General features: G+C 37.8%; 1 protein-coding gene across 4 annotated transcripts in view; it reads left to right on the plus strand.

Annotated features, from left to right (window-relative positions):
* MBP (myelin basic protein) overlaps window positions 1-20,121 on the plus strand; it is a 110,726-nt gene that overhangs the window by 15,811 nt on the left and 74,794 nt on the right. For all 4 annotated transcript variants that reach the window (XM_071456255.1, XM_071456236.1, XM_071456245.1 and 1 more), the window contains exon 2: window positions 9,575-9,648. In XM_071456255.1, the coding sequence (XP_071312356.1) occupies window positions 9,598-9,648 (51 nt within the window). In that variant the 5' untranslated portion in view covers window positions 9,575-9,597. The remainder of the gene's footprint in view (window positions 1-9,574; window positions 9,649-20,121) is intronic.

The raw sequence follows: 20,121 nt of genomic DNA on the forward strand, positions 1-20,121 counted from the left end.
TTGCATGACTGATAGCAGAACTTGAAAGCCATGGAGCACTTATAAAATAAGAAGGGAGGTGTGTGTTGTGAGTACAAACCCTGGCATTATGAGTAGCTGAGAATGGGTTTTCAGAATTACAACTCTGGATTTAATTTTCTAATGTCTGCCAAAGCTTCTCAAGTGGGCTGTAAGTATTTTTTTAGTGTATTGTCCTTAACTTATCTCTGCCTTTGCTCTATATCTGTAATATGGGAGGAAGGTTTACCTTCTGGTCATGTGTTTTGTCTACTTATGTTGCAAGACCTTTAGGGAAGGAACTTCCTCGCTATCTCTGCGTATTGTCTGGAAAACCCCTCTTGGCTGAACGCTGTGGACCCTGACACAGATGATGGCATTTGCAACACTTTCTTTTTAAAAAATATTTAGTTAACAATAAAATAGTTTACAAGTGCAACTTGTTCAAGAACAAGATATTCTTGTGATGGGTGCTGCAAATATTATATACAAGCTTACTTTTAATCATAGAGTGGATTTAAGATATATTTTGGTAATCATGATTGAAAGTGAATACACTGCTAGTCTCCTTACTGAAACATTTATTTTTCTCACTCCATTATTTTGATATGTTGCCAGATTTTGTTATCTTTTTCTTTTGTACACTGATAAATAGTGAACTGCACTTGAAAACCATACTGAAAAAAAGAGTGTTTGGCCTGTCACATGCTTTTGTCTTCCTTTTAATGTGGAATAAACAATCTGGTTTTCTTTTTAATGAAAGAAGGGGAGATAATGGTCTTGTGTACATTTAGAACATTCTCATGTTCAAATGGAAATTTTCCCCTGGGTCTATCATTGTTCTCTTCAGTAGTTATTCAGTAATGACTGTTTCTATATTGGCTTTAAATGTACCTCTGATAAAGATTGGGAAAACAACATTAGCACATGACATTTATGAGTTACATAAAATGAGACAATATTCAAGTATGAGCCACGAGTTCTTGAAAGCATATTTAAAGAAGCACACAAGTACAATAATTATGTCAGGGTGATGTTCCTCATGCAGATTTCAGCTGCTGTTACTCATTAATTTTTTAAAATTCCAAGTGCAACAACTCACAGCTTAGTGACTGTAACCTGCTGAGCCTATGACCTAAACAATTAAAGCCAAAACATCTGGATTAGAATTGCATTTGAAAAGAAGATAAATTGATTATTTATTTCTCAGCTATGCAATTATCCTTTGCAAAAAATTAATTTTGCTTTCTCTTCTGAGACGGGAAAGTAAATCAGTGTGTCATCTCCAGAGAAAATCTCAAACTGGGGTCAGAGTATCTGTCTTCAGATAATCATTTATGAGCCCAGAAAAATTGCTTCTCTACAGCTTTCTGAGTTACTTTTTTCTTAAATTTATTTACAGATTTCAGAGAAGAGGAGCATATAAATCTTTATTTAAGCTTCATGAGGTGTCAGTTGCAGCTTGCATAGCAAACCATTTCTGACTGGAGAAATGTCTTATTTGTGTTAATGGACTCTGGATAATGGTGACCTTTTAGGAGGCTGCCACATGAATTTTGAACATTCTTGCAATCTTCAGCATGCTTACAAATGAAAATACTGAGGATTGAATCTTCATCAAATTACTTTAGAAAACACTTTAGGATCATGATTTCATGTATGAATGCTCATACAATACAGCCAGGCAAAAGAAGGCAAAAAGAAGTGAGAAACACAATGCACAAGAAGAGAGAAATACAAGCACAGAGTTAAGGATGCATTTTTTCTGTGTCAGAGAAGAAACATTGGGTTTTGTGCCTCCTTGGCAGTGTGTTCATGGGGAGGAAGGGAGGGAAACGACTGCAGAGAAGTAGATTGGGCCAAAGGGAGTAAACTCGGAGTATGGTGAAAGTCAGACCCTTTCGCAATATCAGTATTTATGCCAAATGTTACAGAGGAGAATCTGCAGGAAATCCATCCTGTTGGTTGATATGTTTGCAGTATAGATAACATATATGAAGTCAGAAGAGAGAGAGAGAAAGATCAGGGAGAGAGAGAGAGAGAGACTTTTTTTTTCCTGTTAATTGAGAAGGATCTAGTGATTCAGTGTTATCTCACAGCACGGTTAATGCTGTCTGAAGGGGGTGAATCATCTCCTTGTCCCATCTGTCAGTCTGTTGGATATGAGAAGAGCAGGCATACAGTGCCTTTAATTCATGTGTGTTTAGAGCTGCAGGTGTGCATTTTGTTGTCAGTCTCTACAAAGTGTTAATGAAATACTGATCATCAAAGTGCCTGTGTTCTCTGGGAAGCTTAGGTAACCTGCCTCACTTTGAAAGGGAGAATAAACCACTCAACATTTGGAGAGGGCTGGTTTTTCTAAGCAGAGAACGGGGAAAAAAGTGAGTTACCAAATATATCTTGGTTTTATTCTCTTGGCATTTTAAAATTTTTATCAGAATAAAGGTGCTAGATCTCGCCTGTTTTCAGAGTACCTTAATCTCAGAAACTGAAAGTTTTCAAGTAACAAACAATTATAATTTTCTGTATCATTTCTCAGTTGCTTTTATTTTTGTCCTCTGGTACTGTTAAGATTGTTACTTTGGCCTGAAATTCTCAATGATTTGAATATGAATTTCATTCTTTTTTTCATTCTTCTGGTTAATGCTGCATTTGAGTTATATATTCTTGTGTGGTGTATCCTATTTTTCAAAACTACCTAAGAATCTAGGACAAATGTCTTACTTTTAGTTGTTGACTCACTGAGGCTGATTGTTGAGTTTCACAGCTGTGGAGGTATATTTGTAAAGGAAATATGGTACTTTAGAAGCCATGATGGTGGAAAGCACTGCTCTTAGGAGTCTTCTGCATATCTGCATAGAATGAGGCTATGATATGTCTCAATTCTTAAGCTTATTCTTAAGCTTACTAAATTTCTCTGTACCTTTTTTTTTCCTTTTTTTTTTTTTTCTATGAGTTAATGTATTTTACTGTAGTATCAAATTATTTTGTCTCTGGAGCACGTTGGTGCTGAAAAAAAATAATCAATGAATATGTGTCTGATCCTTCCAGAAAGCTGGGAAAAGTTGGTCCTAGCTCCAAGGTGTTGTATGCCATGCAGACATAAACCTATATGAAAAAGAAAATAGCAACACCCAGCCTGTTTTGTTGTGGTGCTGTGCATAAAAGACAGCATGTAGCAAGTGAACCTTTTCATATTAGTGACTGAGATAAAAACAGACAAATCAGTCTAAGTTTCATAGGAGGGCACCATTTTCCTTTTGATACATACATTCAGGGGAGGTGTATGAGTGGCCTCCTCTGTTCCCTAGACTGGGAATAGCTGAGAGGCACAAGTATCTCAGCAAAGTCACAGAGTACTTACAAGGAAATCCATGTTTAGTCAAGATGCGGTTGTAGGTACAGTGGTAGAAGTGCAGCAGGCAGAGGGGACGGAGCTCAAACGTGCTGGGTGCTCAAATGTGCTGGGTGCTCAAATGGGCTGCTGCACCTTGCCCCAGGCCCTTGGGGTCCTACCTGGCTCAGGCGCACCCTCCTCAGGTGCACTGCAGCTGATAAGGAAATTTCCTTATGACCCTGCAGGTGGATTGGCACAGAGTTCACAGGGCTTTGCTAATCTTAGTGTTTTGAAGACAAACAGTAAACATGTGGCTAATGCCGAATGATTGTGGTCACCGATGATTTCTGGTTGCGTAAAGGAGTGTAGGTACCAGCATGTGCTACATGACCTTAGGGGAGCATTTTTCCATTTGGGAAGCAGAAGAGCCCTGTTGAGAAATTTTCTTTTCCTTAATGGACAGGGTGGATGGCGCTCTAGCAAGGAGAGTGGAGTAGGTTGAAGGAAGAAAGGAGAGAAGAGCAAGAAGAACCTGTGCTACAGAAAACAAATGTCACTTAGCAATTTCATTGTAATCTCACTGTAGTCTAGAATCAAGTTTGGAATATGCTCAGTGTGCTGAGGTGAGATTCCTGGAAATCGCATGCTTCTGTAAAAGATAATGTGCAATATCCTTCTTGTTGGCAATAGAAGAAAATGGTAATCAAAATAGTCAGGAAACATCTTAAACCTTGGACGTCCTTAAGCAGGATGCTTACCCTATGGCAATTTTAGGAAATAGTTTGCAACAACGTTTTTTCACAGAATATATTCTCTCTCGCTGTTGTAGCCTTTCTCATGTGCCATAATGTTGCAGAAAATTTTAGAGAAAATTAAATAATTTTGATGTCCTTTGGAATGATAACATGAAGTGTGTATGAATTGCTGAGCAACTGTGCTAGCACTGGGGAGTACTTTCTCAGGTAAAAGTGTTTCAGAATTTGGCCAGAGGAGGTTTTCTAGGCCTTGCTAAGGTATGTGCAGTTATCTGTAAACATTGAAATTGCTGTAATATCTAGATAGGTCAGGACTGTGATATGCAAGACACTGTACAAGCATGATTAAATACATCTGTAAGTACTAAACTCCTGTTGACTTCTCTGATTTATGGGCTATGGTCACCTCTGAAATCTTGGTTTTGATAATTCATGATGGAAATATGTCTGGAATAATGTGTTTTTCTTTCAGAGAAATATAATTGTGGAAGTCAAAAGTGAAATAAAGTTTGATTTAGGAAGTATTGCACTCTTTCACAATATTGAAAAATTATACTTGTGTTAAATAACAATGAAACTTGTAAGGGATTTAAGGCACTATATGTTATGAACTGATTTAACAGTTGAATTAAGATGGTGAGACTCCTGTGGAGCAGTTTATCCATGGGGCAGGTTACTTTAGTTACGTGGTTGCTCACATCTGTCTATCAAGAGTCTGACTGTGGCTGCTGATGGATTTAGCTGCAGGTCGCTCATTCGTGCCTGCTGGAGGTTTTCTTTCTTGGTGAGCTGGAATATTTGGTTACCACAATGAGGGAATTCTGAAGAAACAGATGAGGCATGCCAAGTGCCTCGGTCTTGTTTTGAAAGAAGATGAAGTGAAAGGCTTCCTTGGAAAGCTGTGTATCACACTGAGAGCCTAAAAAAACCACTCAAAGATTTCCATCTAGCTGGCAGCCACTGCTGTGCAGTGTGTCAGCTTGCTTCCCAGGAAGCTGTGTAACCAGGACCTGACACTACCACAAACAAACACAGAAACCAAACAAACACAAAAACCAAACAAACAAAAAACCAAAAAAGAAAACAAAAACCCCAAAAACCAAGCAACCAAACAAAAAAACCCAAAAAAACCCAAACCAAAACCCAACAACAAAAAAATACCACCAAACCTTGGGTAAGTTTGTAATTAAGAGTTTATGTTAGGAGTCTACCAGAATTAGAGAGAGCTTGTGCATTTCTTAAAAGAAATTACCCTTTTTTTTTTTCTCTGTTAAGACCTGTATATAGTAGTAAAATGTATAAGAATAGTTGTGAATTTAGCAGGAAGTTTTAAGTAAATTCCTCAAATATTTTTATATTCTATGGTTACCCTTCCCATGTGTGAGTAAGGCTAGGAGCACTTGTAGCTCTGCACTATTACCCAGCATCAGTCTGTGATGAATACATATTCCTAGACAAGGTAGTAATTATGTTCTGATACCTGTAAATATGTAAGTCCTTGCATACCTTTATTATTACATGTAGTTCTGTTGAGTCATAATTAACGTGTGGGAAGAGGTAAGATCATTTTTTAAAATCCATTTTCAGCATCAGGTGATACACATTCAGTAGTTTATGCTTTTTAATTTGAAGTAACCAATAGTGTTCAATAAAAGTGCTACATGTGGATTGGCTTACAGACTGTTTTGACTCCTCAATTACAATATCACTTATTTAAAGTCTGATGACTACATGGGTGAACTTTTTTCAGGCTCCTGTGAGTAAGAAAATGCTATTTTGCAGTTAAAACTGCATAACCTGCAAAAAGTAATTCCATTGCATTTCTTGTTATATTCAGAAGGTTTGGAGAAGTGTTTTTCTGCCTTTCAAAGGTAATTCTAAATGTTCTTTATAGGACAGTGGGTGTGTATGGAAAGATCACTAGAACGACTTGTTTAGCTGCAAATATTGACAGGCAGACTAGAATGGGCTAAAAAAACCACTACAATGATACATGTTTCTAAACCCCTGTTTTTAATTAACTGCTCAGGTGAAGGTAAATTACATGATGCCAACCCAAGTGTATTATTAGAGGTATGTGTTGTGTAGAACAGAGTTTTTCCATTTCTTTTTTTGAATTTTGGAAAAACAAGTTTTTGTCCTTGGGTAAAGCCCTGGCATTTCTGTAGTTGTTGCTAGTTGGAATATGGGTTCCTGCTGTGAAGAGAGTGGGAAAGCTGCTTGGGCTCTAGGCTTCCATCAGGTTATCTGTTAGTCTAAACTCTGTGAGAAGGTGAATTAATGGGAGGAGATGCTTAATTTCATTTCCCCAGGCAAAATCCCTCGGCTGTTTTTGGAATTACTCAAAGCAGCTGGCATAGGTGGAGCTACTGCTGTATCAGTCATGGATTGGGAAGTGCCAGGTCATGGCAGCAGAGCTGATTCAGCTCAGTAGCTGGTTGTGGCATGGTGCTGAGGCAGCTGGATAGCTCTGCTGGTGGCACCTGCAGTGGTGGTTCATAACTTCCTGCCCCAATTCACTCACTTCACCCTAAAGAGCTTTAAGGTAGCAGAAGTGTTTTCAACTTTTAGTCCTGTTAAATCAGTTTAGTCGTGTGGCCTTTAATTTTCTGAGCCTCTCAGATGGTTTTAATGTGAAACCAGGAGCTCTTGATGGGGAGTTTTATAGGGGAGCTGGTAATGTAACTCCGTCCACTGCAGGCAAGTGGGGTGTCCCCTCTCACTTGTGACTCAAGCTCATGTGCAAAATTTGTCATCTCACTGGATTTACAAAACTTGCAGGGTTTCACTAGGAAGCTTTTTGGCAAGTGCTGTTGTGGTCATAAGGTCGATCCCATGTGCAGGCCTGTTTTGGCAGCTTAGTGTTAGGTGTGATTCATGTGAGATTCGAAGAAGGTATTGCATTTCCACAGTACTTCTGTTTCTTCATTGCTTGGAGCACTGTGACTGTTCTTGTGGCTGTTCATCAGTGCTGAATCATTCATGGATTCCTCTGCAAAGAGTGCTGTTCAGTTGATGGACATTGTTAAGAAGTGTAAGAAGCTGTCTTCACTTCATACAGAGCTGCTTAGTCCAGCAACCTGTACATTATGAAGTTGACTCAAAAGAAAATATGAATCTTTTTCCAGCTGAGATGTTTAGAATAGTTGGCTGCAAGTTCCTACAAAGATTTATAAAAGTGAGTAATGCCATTGAAGTCAGTGACTCAACTCATTGCATAAAGATTGGTGCAGGTAGAAACTCTGCGGTGTGGTCTCCCTCTGGACATTAAGAACCAGAGTCAGTGTTTAAGTCTCAGTGTTTCATCCTGAGGTGAACACAACCTGTGTGCTCAGTTTTTAGTCAAATAAGGCAGATTTCTGCTTGAGGCTGAAGTGAAAAATTAAGTCTTTGTTGTTATAAATGCTTGCATGTATGTATGGTTTTCCTTCCTAATCAGGTATCTACAGAACAGCTGGCACTATACAATTTCTTTCATAATTCATGTCAGATTCTTGGAATCCTTTCTTTGCCAAAGGATTACTTAGATTTCACTGTTTAATAGGTAGCATGAAGAAATCTGTAACATTTAGGATACCCTTACAGTGGCTGCTTGCTTTTGTCCCTTTAGCTGAAAATTAGTTTTATTGCTATGTGAGGAATTAATAGCAGTTACCTGTAGCTAACTTCTCTTCAGTTTGAACACCTGCATTCATTGATGCATGAAAAAAAAAAGATAAAAATAAAATCTAGTTGTGGGTGTTTTATGGGTACAGGGTGATTGTTCCTGGGTGTTCCTCCAAAGACATGAGGGAGGCAGGAGGACAGGATCACAGATCTGGTCTGCAAGTGTTATGTTGGCTTCATCATCTCTGTACTTAGACATATCTGTGTTATGTACCAAATTTGATAGTTATTTTTTTGATAAATGAGTGGAAAAATAACATTTAGAACATTTGCCTTTATGTTCTGCTGTAGACATGTCTTACAGTTTTGTATTCTGCTCTGCTTTCCTTATGTTGGAAATTCACCAATTCCTCGTCACCTACTTGATGAGGAATGAGCTGCTGCTCATAATTTGTAGAGCAAAGGCCAGCTTGAGGAAATTGAGGTCTGAAACCCAGTGTATATGAATTTGTTGGTATTTTTCCTTCAAAAATTTTAGAATGTCAAAAATGGGTGAATTGATTGTGCTGATCTCGCAGTTGGAAAGTACAGGGCTTTTTGGTTTTTGTGGGTTTTTTAATCTTGTATGCAATAGATAGGGCTGGTTTAAAAACATCTGTTTTCAGTTTAGTAATAAATTCTAAGTTGAGTGCACTTACTGAGCTTGGATTTTTTAATTTTGATTTTGTGAGACCTTGAAAATGGATTTTTTTTAAGGATTTATTTAATTGGATACAGTGATACACATGGAACTTAAAGCAAACTGAATTCAGTGAATCTCCAAGTAAGCACAGTAGACCCTCAAAATTTGAAATTTGTCACTGGGGGTTGGGTGGGGCGGTAAAGTGTGTGTGTAAATAAATCTATCAGTCTCTCTAAAAGTTGAAGTAGAGATACAGAATTAGATTGATTACTTATGACTGCCCATCACAGAGTACAGATGTGTACTTTGTCAAGAGCAAAGTTTCTGTCTTTAGAATCCTTTTGTACACAAATCAGTGCATGTAGCTGGGGTTATAACAATATATGAGTTTGTATAGCCTATTGCTTTATTTCATGCATGTAATTTTAAGTCATGCATGTAATTTTAAGTCTTATGACTCTAAATGCTGTGATGAACTGCATTCAAATCATCTCAAGGCAGCAGCTGCAAGGTCCTATACAGACACCTGCTTCTATGACAAGAGCCATGTGGCACAACCATGAGTGTGCTCTAAAAGCTGAAATTTGCATGTTGTGGTTTAACCTACATAAGCTCTGTTAAGCTGAGATATGGCAGGATGAGCCAGAAAATATGAAGAAAGAGTTGGCATTTCTTATGTGCTCATCATGAAAGTGGGAGCTGTAAACAACTTACATGTTCTAACCTTCACAGCAAATTGTTAGCAGTTAATGTGGTGCTTTTTTCACTAATTGCTGTTTATATAGTGGTAAATGTGAATTCAAAAGAACTTACTTGAACTATTATGGAAGTTTATAGTAACAAATTATTTGATACATACTGCACTGTTTGTTATTAAAAACATAATATTGATAGGGCCTCTACCGAATCTCTAATCTAGTTTTGTTTTATGTGCAAATTTCAAAAAGAGCATTTTATTTTTTTCCTTCTCTTTTATGTCTTTTTTAATAGAAGTAGTAAAGCTTTCTGATATTGCTTAAATGTGCAAAATAGACCAGATAAGCATGGAGGTTTTTTTCCTTAGGATCTTACCTTGGACTGTAAAAATTCTTATTGAATGTGAAAATTTTCTTTGATATGTGTCGGGTTAAAAATTTATCTGTATTTCTTTACAAATGTATTGGTTTCAAAAATGTTGTTTTGTTTTTATCTTTTCAGAATTTAAAGTTTGGTGGTCCGTCATGGGGAACCATGTAGGAAAACGAGAGCATAGCACTGAGAAGTCAACCAAGGTGAGTGTAGAAAATGGAAGAGAGAGAGCCACTTGGGAAATATGTATTCTGTGAAATACAGGGGATTTTTAGGAGAGTAGTTGTTTACCAGATCACTGTTACCATTACTGTTTTGTAGTTTACACTGTAAAGTGATCATGTTTTTAAAAGAGTGTCCTATGAGATGTGGCCAAATGAAGATTTTGTTGTGCTGGATTTAGTGAGAGATGTGATGTTTGATCCATAGTTGATAATAATCTTCTCAGTCATGGTGGTCATGAATGAAAGGGCCTTAGAATCATGATACTGTAGAGTATCTTTTTTAAGAGTCAGTGAGCAGAGTTATATTCTGTGTGTTGACAATTTTTCATTTGGGCAATAAAATTGGCTTTATCCATAAGAAAGATGCTGTGAAAAAATAGGTAAAATGAGAGGATTTTTAAGGACAAGAGTGTCAATCCAAGGAGATACAGCTTTAAAAATCTCCTCCCTAGGGAAAAAAAAAAGAAAAGGGAACTGTCAATATGTTCATTAAAAGTTAGTATTTGATTCCTAAGCATCTGCTGACACTGTTGTGTATTCTGCACATAATGTGGTATTCTGTTTGCCTTGTGATAATATCTTGTTTATTTGTTTTTCTATGTTGTACCGGAAGAGATTTCACAGATCTTAAAACAGAACATCTTTCTATATATATATTTAAAGTAAAAAAAAACCCACTGCTTGTTGCTAGCTTTTGCTATCTTCCCTCCACACACCCTCATCCAAAAATAACAGTTTGCAGTCTAAGCCCACACTGTATAAAACTATTGCCCTTTGCATTGGACATAAGCTGTAAACAGATAGTTCTGGCTTTATATGGAGCAATGTGGGTATTTTGCTTTGCTGTGGCAGATTATCAGCTATCCCCAAAAGGTATACAAACTGGAACTCATACAGTTATTAGTTCCTTGCCATCTCCTTTAGGAAAATGCATAGTCACACTGGAAGGGATGGGGAGAAAGCCACAGGAACAGAGGACAGCTGGCTACATACAGTTTTGTTTTGTGTCAGTGCAGTATTTTGCAAAATATATTTTGTGGCCCAAAGTTTCAGTTTGAGTACAAATAGTATGAATCCCAAGTTGCTGTCTTGTGGTGCCTGGTCTTGCAGACTTGCCCTTTTGAAAACTCAGTTGTGCAGAAATGTCTAATGCACCAAACAGAAACATTTAGCCAAATATTTTGATCCTTTCTGAGTAAGCATGTGAGATCCTGCAGGTATGATACATTACGTTTACAGAGCTTGATGGGCTGCAGTGCACCGAATATCCCCTGCTTTGGTCTTTGAGGATAAAATTTGGTTAAAAAAAACCACATCGTAGCTTCTCTCCTGCTGTGGGATCATGTCTTTGAGGCATCTGGATGGCAGGTGGGTGAGGTGTGGGCCACATCTGGCTTCAAAAAGCTAAAAATTCTTCAAATTCCAACAGCCTGTGCAAGAGGTACAAATTTTGTGGTGGTGAGTGAGAGTCAGGTGACCGTGAGTCTGCACTTGGTATGTAGGACAGAACTACAAGGAAATGGATGGCTGCAATTCTTTAAAATTCCTTCTTTGTCCTAATCAGTTCATGGAGAATACTTGATTCTGCAATCAAAATAAAATTAATTTACCAAAATTGTTTTGTGAGGCAGGAACTTACTACTGTAGTAATATCTTCTGTCCTTCACTCATCCTCCTAGAGGGTCAAAAAACCAAAACACCAAACCCCTAAACTTTCAAACTGTCAGTGCTTGATCAAAATCTCCCTTTATGCACAGAGATGTGCATGATCTCATTTGTCTAAAACAGTAATCATGCCACAAGAAATTACAAGGCCATAGATGTAAAATCAGGAAATACATGGTTAAGGTGCTACTATGGATTCCCTGTAGTTAGTCATTCTTGATTCAGTTCTTTCAGGCAGCATTCAGTTTCTTAGAGGCATTAGCCAAACCAGTTTGTTTTGGGGTTTTTTTCCTCTTTTTTTCAAAGTTGAAGCAGGTTTTTTTGTTGTTGTTCAATATTGCTGTAGATTAGAACTGTTTTCCCACTAATCTTCTAGACCTGCTTACGGCTTACAGACACTTCAGTGGAAATGCTGAACTGCCTCTCCTCACTCATAGTAATAGAACTGCAAGAAAGAGGCAAACATCTTACCAAGGGTCTTTCTAAATTTCATTACTTTGACTCTTCAGGCTGTTTACTATAAGTCCTTCCCCAAAACTCTAGGTCTAAAGGAAAACCATGATTTTAGGCAGCTTCTTTGAACCTTTGTGTGGTATATTAAGGGTACCCCATGGCAGGAAGGAAATGATGAATCTGACTCCATGTTCTTAGAAGGCTAATTTATTATTTTATGATATTAAATTATATAAAAGAATGCTATACTAAAACTATACTAAAGAATAGAGAAAGGATACTTACAGAAGGCGTAACAAGATACTAATGAAAAACTCATGACTTCTTGCAGCGTCCTGACAGAGCCGGGTGGTGATTGGTCATTAAGTAGAAACAATTCCCATGGTGGATAATCAATCTCCAAACCACGCTCCAAAGCAGCAAAACAGGGAGAAGCAAATGAGATAACATTCCCCTCCCTTCTCTCTGAGGCTCCCCAGCCTCCCTTGAGAAGAAATCTTGGCGAAGGGATTTTTCAGAAAGTATGACAGTGACACCTTTGAGGTCAGATTTACAGCCACTGTACTGCTCCTGGACTGGTAGACCATTTCTCCAGAGGGCTATTTTATGTGTAGTGACATTAAAGAGACTGTTGCCAATTGCAGCAATCCCGGTTCTTGGCTGTCTAGTAAATGTCCTTTAATCCAGCAATTACTATTAGCTTGATTTGGTGGTTTTTAGAGTTGGCATCTAGCTTCACTTTACTTTTAGTAAATTTGTGTATTTGAATTACAAAATTAGAAATGGACTTCTGGAAATCAATTACTTCATGAACTGTCTAAGGTGACACCAATATGCTTTCAAATTTCAAAATTTACAGAAGACATTAAGATGGCTTCCCATGCTGTCACACTTCCTTCAAAATATTGTTCTCCCCTTGATATATAGATATGGCAAGCTACAGAGATTACTTAATAAATAATGAGATACTGTGAAATTAAGTGAATACTTTGAAAAATGTTTGACATAAATAATGTGGAGGAGTATTTACAAAACCTTTCTCTTTTACTTACAGCAATAGCATACTCATTTCTGTGGGATTTCTTTCTCATATGTTTGATGGCTCTGCATTTTTTAGTTTTGTAAGATACAAAAACATTCCTCAATGAACTCGGCATTTTATCTTTTCTTTTTACTTTGAATGATACTAGACTTTGCATCTGCTTGATGCATTAGTAAATGTTTAAGTATTTATTTTGTTTACTTTCCTCTTAGTGTTAATACTTGAGTTTGAACTTAACATAAATATATCTAAGAACAACGATAACAAAATGACTAGGCTGTCATGAGTTTAGTGCCCTGAGTTTCTTTAACTTCTCATAGAGCTAAATGTCAAGGAGTAAAAAGAACAGACAGTGGAGTTTTACTGGTTTAGTGTTCTAGTTGCTGTGTGCTAATTTGTCATCGTTACACTACAAAGTGGCACAATCTCTTTTGCAATGACTTAAAGCTGCCAGTGTTACAACAGCACAGTTCTCTGCTACCCCTCATTAGAGAATTCTGCACAGCACATTATTGCCATTCCAAAATCTTCGAACTTTCTTGCTATCTGTCAAAACTGGCCCTTTGATTGTTCAGGAAGAGGGATTTGAAGGAAGGTTTCTGGCATTGTCCCACTTATTCCAGAACAACTTCCAAATGCGCGTGGTCCGTGTAGCTTGGTTTCCAGGGTCACACAGTACTGTGGGGAGATGGAAATCAAGTTTGTGACCTGTTGTGAAAGATCAAAACCCACTGCACTGCCATGTCAAGGGATTGCTCAAGAAATTTATACAAGCCTGGGACATGTTAGATCATGGGAAATGCTGGATTATTTACCTAGTTCATGTCCTTTATGTAATTGGGGTGCGCTGTAAAAAATCAGCAAAGAACCAAACCAAATTGCTGCTTCTGGTACTCAGCTCTGAAAAGCCTTGGGAAATGTAATTGCAGGCCAAAACTGAAAACAGATATAATGATGAATAAGGCATTCAGTCTGCAATTTAATGTTTTCTTTGAACTAAAAATAATCTGTTAATAATGACCAAGTCTTGCTGGGTAATGAACTTGTGAAAAATCTTGCCTTTGATTGCCCTGTGTTATGTACCTAGATTCTATAATGTGTTTTGCAGTGGTTGATTTGATATAACTTTAATAAACTGACAGGTTCTCAGTGTTTAAGGCAAGCTCAGCATAACTACTTCAAGCTAAATTGCTTCAGTGAGCGTGTATCAGTAAATCAGATAGTTTCTGTGCTGCTTTAGAGGAGATTCTATTTCCTCTCCTCTTTTTTTCCCCCCTGTTACCTTGCTAATGTTGTGAAATTAGCACCCTAAGGCTGCAGTTGGGTAACACCGATTGAAAATTTTCTGTCTCTTCCTGGTGAAAGGGAGTTGAAATTCTTAAGATGACTGGCACACGATGGTAGTTGAGTTGTTCATCTCATACATGCTCAGTGATCTGCAAGCATAAAAGCTTTTACTACCTCTCATGGCTTAGGCTGCTTACAGGCCTGAGCTGGATGTGTGGTTTTTGCCAGGTGCTTCCTCTTGGTATGCATCATAAATTATCAAAAAAGGAAAAAAACAACAGATGAAACACTTTTTACTTGCTTAGTTAATTGCTCTGAAGTATTATTTTTCTAAGATAAAAGTTTATTATTTTTAGTATATACAGCTTGAGAGATGTAACATAGAGATTGTATAGATTTTGAAGTCTGTGGTACACTTTTCTGTAAAAAATAAACAAAAAGAAATAGTCCTATTGCCATACAAAATTCATTTGTATTTCCATAAAAAATTAATCACAAAGCCCTCTCACTTTTTCCCCCCTAGCAAAGTTGTATAGCTCTATTTTTATTTTCCAGTGTTATTATGTGGTTTTTCAGAGTTTTACTCTTTCCTGTAAAGCAGTAAAGAGCACAGGAACTATTATGGTGTATCCTTTGCTATTTGATGGATAGATTAAAACACTCCCCCTTGAGCCAGGATGTTTTCTGAAGGCAAGCGAAAAGGAGAAAGAAACTTTAAATGTTGAGAGCACCAGTGTTTTCTGTGAGAGATTTGGTGAGCATTTTCACCAGTCAGTTTTACAAGTTAGATATGATCTGTAGGATCCTTATGACCAACTGGTGTCTGGTTATGCTGGTGCCTGGTACAAGGAACTGCTGCTTTTGGAAGAGGCAAATCTTCTTCAAGGGTGTGAAGGGAAGTTCTGGGCAGTCAGGTTCAACAACACCAGTTGAATTTGATAGATGTCTGTTTTCCTCATGTTCTACCATCAGCCTAGCTTTGCCCTTGAGCAAATCCTCATGTGGTCTCTCTGTCTTCCTATTTCATTTCTTAACCTTCGTGCTGTCTAACTGGATGCTTTGTTGGGATAGAGGCAGTGTCATTCTGTATTAATAGTAGTGCTTGGAGACCTTGAGTGGAGCCTTCAGGCACTAATGTGCTTCTGCTGGTGAGATGATACAGAAATTACTTACTGTTTGAAACCTCTGAGAATGCCAAGCATGAAGTAGCTGTGACATCTGTCCTCAGAAATTAACCTTAACACCAGCACCCAGTATGGTATCAGAAGTCTGTGTTAATGTTTCAGTGGGCAAATAGTTCTACTATGAAGTTTAAAGGAACAACTTGTGTCTAAATCCAAGTAATGTGTTCCATTACTTGACTGTTCATTAAACTCTTTGGGTGCTGAATTTAGTACTGTCAATTGTGGCTGCAGCAATTAATCCTTCTCATGTCTAAAATATAGCAAGCTCATTGAAATTTTGTGAGGATAATAAATTGTACCTGAATTGAAGATGATACTCCTACACTTCCATGTTTGCCTTCGGTGCATGTGAAGGGTACCGTGCAAGGAATGGGTGGAAAAGATAAAAGGTGAGAAGCGAGGCAGGTACAAGTGAGGAGCAGGTTCTGGCCCTACCACAGCACCCACTGGTAATGTTTAAGGAGTTGCCTGAATTGTATAACCATGGCAGTGTGTGGTTAGATCTGTGTTTCAGTGAAAAAGTGAGTAAATGTGTGGGCATTGCTTGCATAAAATAAGTTTCAAGTGTGTTTTTCTGTTTTGCATGCAATGGCTAAGTCCTGGTGCTCTTTGGTTTGGGTCTAGAGCTGGTGAAGCCTGCATGGGTGTAAAAGGAAGAGGTGCAGGGGCTGTGGTTTTGGCTGGGGAGGAGGTAGGGTGTTGGGCTTTCTTCTCCCACCCTCAGCCTGCAGAACTGACTAAAAGAGGGAAGTGCACTCTGTGCTTTTTTAAGGTCTTGTGCTTCAGATGCCATGTTTTTGTGGTAGTTTTCTGCAGTTCCCTCCTTGTTAGCTTTGATGCAGAACTAGATAAATGTCCTGTCAAATGAGTTTAATGCCAGTGCCACTTAAATTAGCAAGGAGCTGGAAGAACAGGGGTGTACTGCAGTAGGCATTCTTTGTGAACTCTGCATGAACTGTTCTAGCTGCTGAGATGACTTTTCTAGTAAATCAGACCATACTTCAGCCTGAGAACATGTTGTTCAGTGTTTTGGCACCTTCATGCCATAAAAATGAAGGGAAAGCTGTTGATACTTTTAATTTTGAGGAAGCAGTAAGTGACATGGCAGTACTGAAAGGGAGCAGTGTCCTTCCTCACAGAAACTTTTGTGCTTTTACTGTTGTGGTGGTTGTGGATCAGCTTGTGGCAGTAATGTTGTATCGCCTGCTCTGAAATTGGGTCAGATGAAAATTCTGGTTTGTTACTTTGACCCTGGTTGTATTTGAGAAGAGCTTAAAAATCTTCTGCAGTAATGTGTTACCTTAAGATACAGTTATATCTGTAAAATAAATTGTGGTGAAATGTATTCACCCTTTTAGAGAAATGGCTAGGCTTTACCTCTGGGTGTCTAGTGTCAAACCACGGCAGAATCTCCAGTGTCTAAGATAATGACTGGCAAACCTGCCCTGTAGCACTTACTGAAGTATTAAAACCTGTTAAAAGTGCATTTTAAAGTTTGTTCTCGTCTTTTTCCTCCTAGTGCTAATTCAGTGCTGTTTGATGCTCCTGTGCAGCAGCTGTGAGGAAGAGTTCTGGAGCCATGTTTCATTTTAATTCTCAGTTTCTCACAAGTGTATTTCTGATAATGCAACTGACTGTGCAGATAGGGTCGTTGTAAGACATAGTTTTACACTGTGCATCAGTAGGAAGTCAAAACACTCTCAGATGCTAAATATTCTGCCACGAGAAAAGAGAGGTACCACATTAAGCTGAGTTGAATTTTGCTCTCATTTGTAAATTTAGCAAGTGTGCAATGGAGATTGGAAGGAAAAGGTTGTAGGGCTTTCCAATGCAAAGTATTGCTGACAGTAACTTCTTTTTGCACTTCAGAAGTTGAATTTCTTGAGTAATTGGAGCTATTTGTACAGTGAATAAATTTAACTTGTCTGCAGCTACACTTCAGAAATGGATTTTTCCACTTTGAGGAGAAATGCCATGGAATGATTTTCCTTTTTATTTAACTTTTTCAGGCCTTCTGGTTGATGGAAATACTTTGTAGCTTTTGCTGGGGGAGGAAAAACATGTTTTTGTAAAAGGAAATTGAAAAACTTTTAAGCAGAATAATATGATGTTACTCTTGATTGCTGAGATAAGATTTGTTCTTTTAAAAATCTGATCTTTCAGTGCAGCAACCCTAAAGATATCAAAATTTACATAGAGCTAAAAGCACAAGTTACATGCCAGGTACCTTGGATGATTAGGGGGACTTCTGAGCATCAGTTGCAATGAAGAAGAGGCAATAAAGGAAATCTTGCATTTTTGTCACAGTGCCACACAGTGATGTTCAGGCTGGTGTGGCTGTACTTAGAATTGAAAGCTGAATTTAGGGAGGCCTGAGGGCACTCAGCTTGCTTGGAACTCTAGGCAGCTCAAAAAACATTGAAAAGACCCAAGAGACTCAGAAATCTTAGCAAGTCTGTCACTAATGAGATACATCTTCAAACAGACACTTACCAAAACAATAGTCACCATTTTTGGGTCCTCAGATTTTCCTGTTCAGTGTAAGAGCTTCAGGAATGGATTCACTGTTTGGTGGTGCAGAACTATTTTAAGTGAATTATGGAAATACCAATATACTGGAGATGTTTTGAATAAAAAAAAATTGAGACTGTGATGTTGAAATCTGAGTCATTTGGGGTTTTTCTTGTTTTGGTTTTGTGGTCATAGCTAACTTACCCGTCTGGCTCCTTCCTTTATCTTCTTTCTGCTTCTTTCACCCAGTTTCTTACTGCGTGCTATTTTCTGGCAGCACCTCTAATGCAGTCAAAATGCCTTGCTTTGATTTTTCTGAGGTATTAGAAATGCTGTTTAGCTGCTGACAGTGCTCAGAAACAGTGAGGAGATGGCCAGTTAAGAGGCAGTCTGATCAGGAAGGTGCGAGCACCACAGAAGAAAACAGAGAAAATTTGCAACATATCCAACACATATCCACCGGAATAATTACTTTCTTTTCAAGCCAGTTCTCTCTCTTCATGTTATAATGTGACTTTCTGCAACCTTCCCAGCCTACCACAGTACATTGCTTTACAAAGAAATCCAGTAGTGCCACTGTCAATATTTGAAAGCTGAAAATCAAAACAATATTCCGTTATTTTTATGAGCAACTATCATTGTCACTTATATACTGTTTGGTCATGAAGTTCTTTTGGATTTTTGCATTTGTACCTTAAAGAATTTGTTACATGCATCAAATGCAAGAACTTCTGTGTAGTCCTTTTGGGGAAATGTGGCTAAAATTTGTCAGTGTGAAGTGGAACTGCAAAAACTTTAAATCCCATTTTTTTTTCTTTTGTGCACATATATGTAAGTATGCACATATCCATATTGAAAAAAGTACAAGTGTAAATTTAAAAAAATATTTGTATATAAATGCAGGTGTATATGCAAGTATTGATACTGTGCTTCTATGCCTGTTTGGCTGCAGATGTGCTGTCTGTATTAGTTCCAAAAGGCAACACCAGTAGCCTTCCACCCTGGGGAGTCTGTTCATTCTGATCTTCCCTGTGAACTACAGACTAAATGTTTCCTTAATGCTAAGCCAGAGCTTTCTACTGCAGATGAAACTTGCCTTATGGTACACAGCAATAAAGCCTGAATAATCAGTACTTTTTTTCATTTAGACTCTTGTCTGAAATTCCAGACAATTCTGGGGTTTTGAGACTTGGGAGATGAAAGATGGAAGAGAAGATGAGAGCATGTGAGACTCAGAATCTCAAGTCAGTGCCTGTAACAGTTGAGAAATATTTATAGATCATAAAAGATATTTAATATGTTTCAATACTTAATATGCATTGATTTAAAATATCTTTAATATATTTAACAAATCTATAGTACTAGTATAAATAAACATATCTTCATATTCTAGGAAAGCCTTTGGAGCTCACAGTAGGTGAAACCCACTGCATAAGAGCAACAACTGTTTTGTCTTTGGTGCACTACTGCACAGAAAACTCAGTGTGTTTGGGATGATTGACATTATTTCTGGAGCTTGGTCACGTGAGATGAGATTCTAGGTCAAGGCTGCACACAATGTTATATTTCTGTGCTGAAATAAATTACGTGTCATGTGCTGCAGGATACTTGCTGAGAGAAACTTGCTGAGAGGAGCTCTTTCTCCTATGATGGGATGCTAATCTCCAGTTTCCTTCAGAATCAAAACTGTGTTTGAAGAAAACTTATGTTATACATTTTATTTGAGATGGATCTGAACCACTGTAATCCATTACATTCAGATTGGCTTAAGTGAAGCATGTTTGTTTGTATGTGCTAACAATGTGTCCTGAGCACTCAGCTTTAGGATACTTTTGCCTGACAAATTAATTTTAATGTTGGTATTTTGTTTCTACCATGCAATATTAAAAAAAAAAAATCAAAATAAAAGGTTTTTCTTTATATGTGTTTCAACTAATTTCTTGCTGTATACTAATATGGCAAGGGTATTGGCAAGGAAAAAAAATAGTTGAAATGCCTAATAGAAATTAGGCTTTGACACTTTTTCCTTTTGTTTGACCTCAGTGTTATGTGTTCTGCTTTCCTGCAGTCTTCTCAGGAAAGGAAGGAACAGAACTACATTCAGGAGTCTCTTCAATATATATTTTCTGTCTGTTGCCTTCTTTTCCTTTCCACTAGCATTTTGTCTATTTTTTTCATTTTTTTATTATTTTTATATTATGCTATGCTATGTAGTGTTTATAAGGATTGATAAAACCTTATAAAAATGAAAGTTTTATGGAGCCTGGGGTAAAGGAGGCCACAAGATCCCAGTCATTGGATGTGTTCACT

Source organism: Agelaius tricolor, unplaced genomic scaffold (genome assembly GCF_023055355.1).
Source record: "Agelaius tricolor isolate 1412-34295 unplaced genomic scaffold, bAgeTri1.0.p SCAF_2, whole genome shotgun sequence".
NCBI lineage: Eukaryota > Metazoa > Chordata > Aves > Passeriformes > Icteridae > Agelaius > Agelaius tricolor.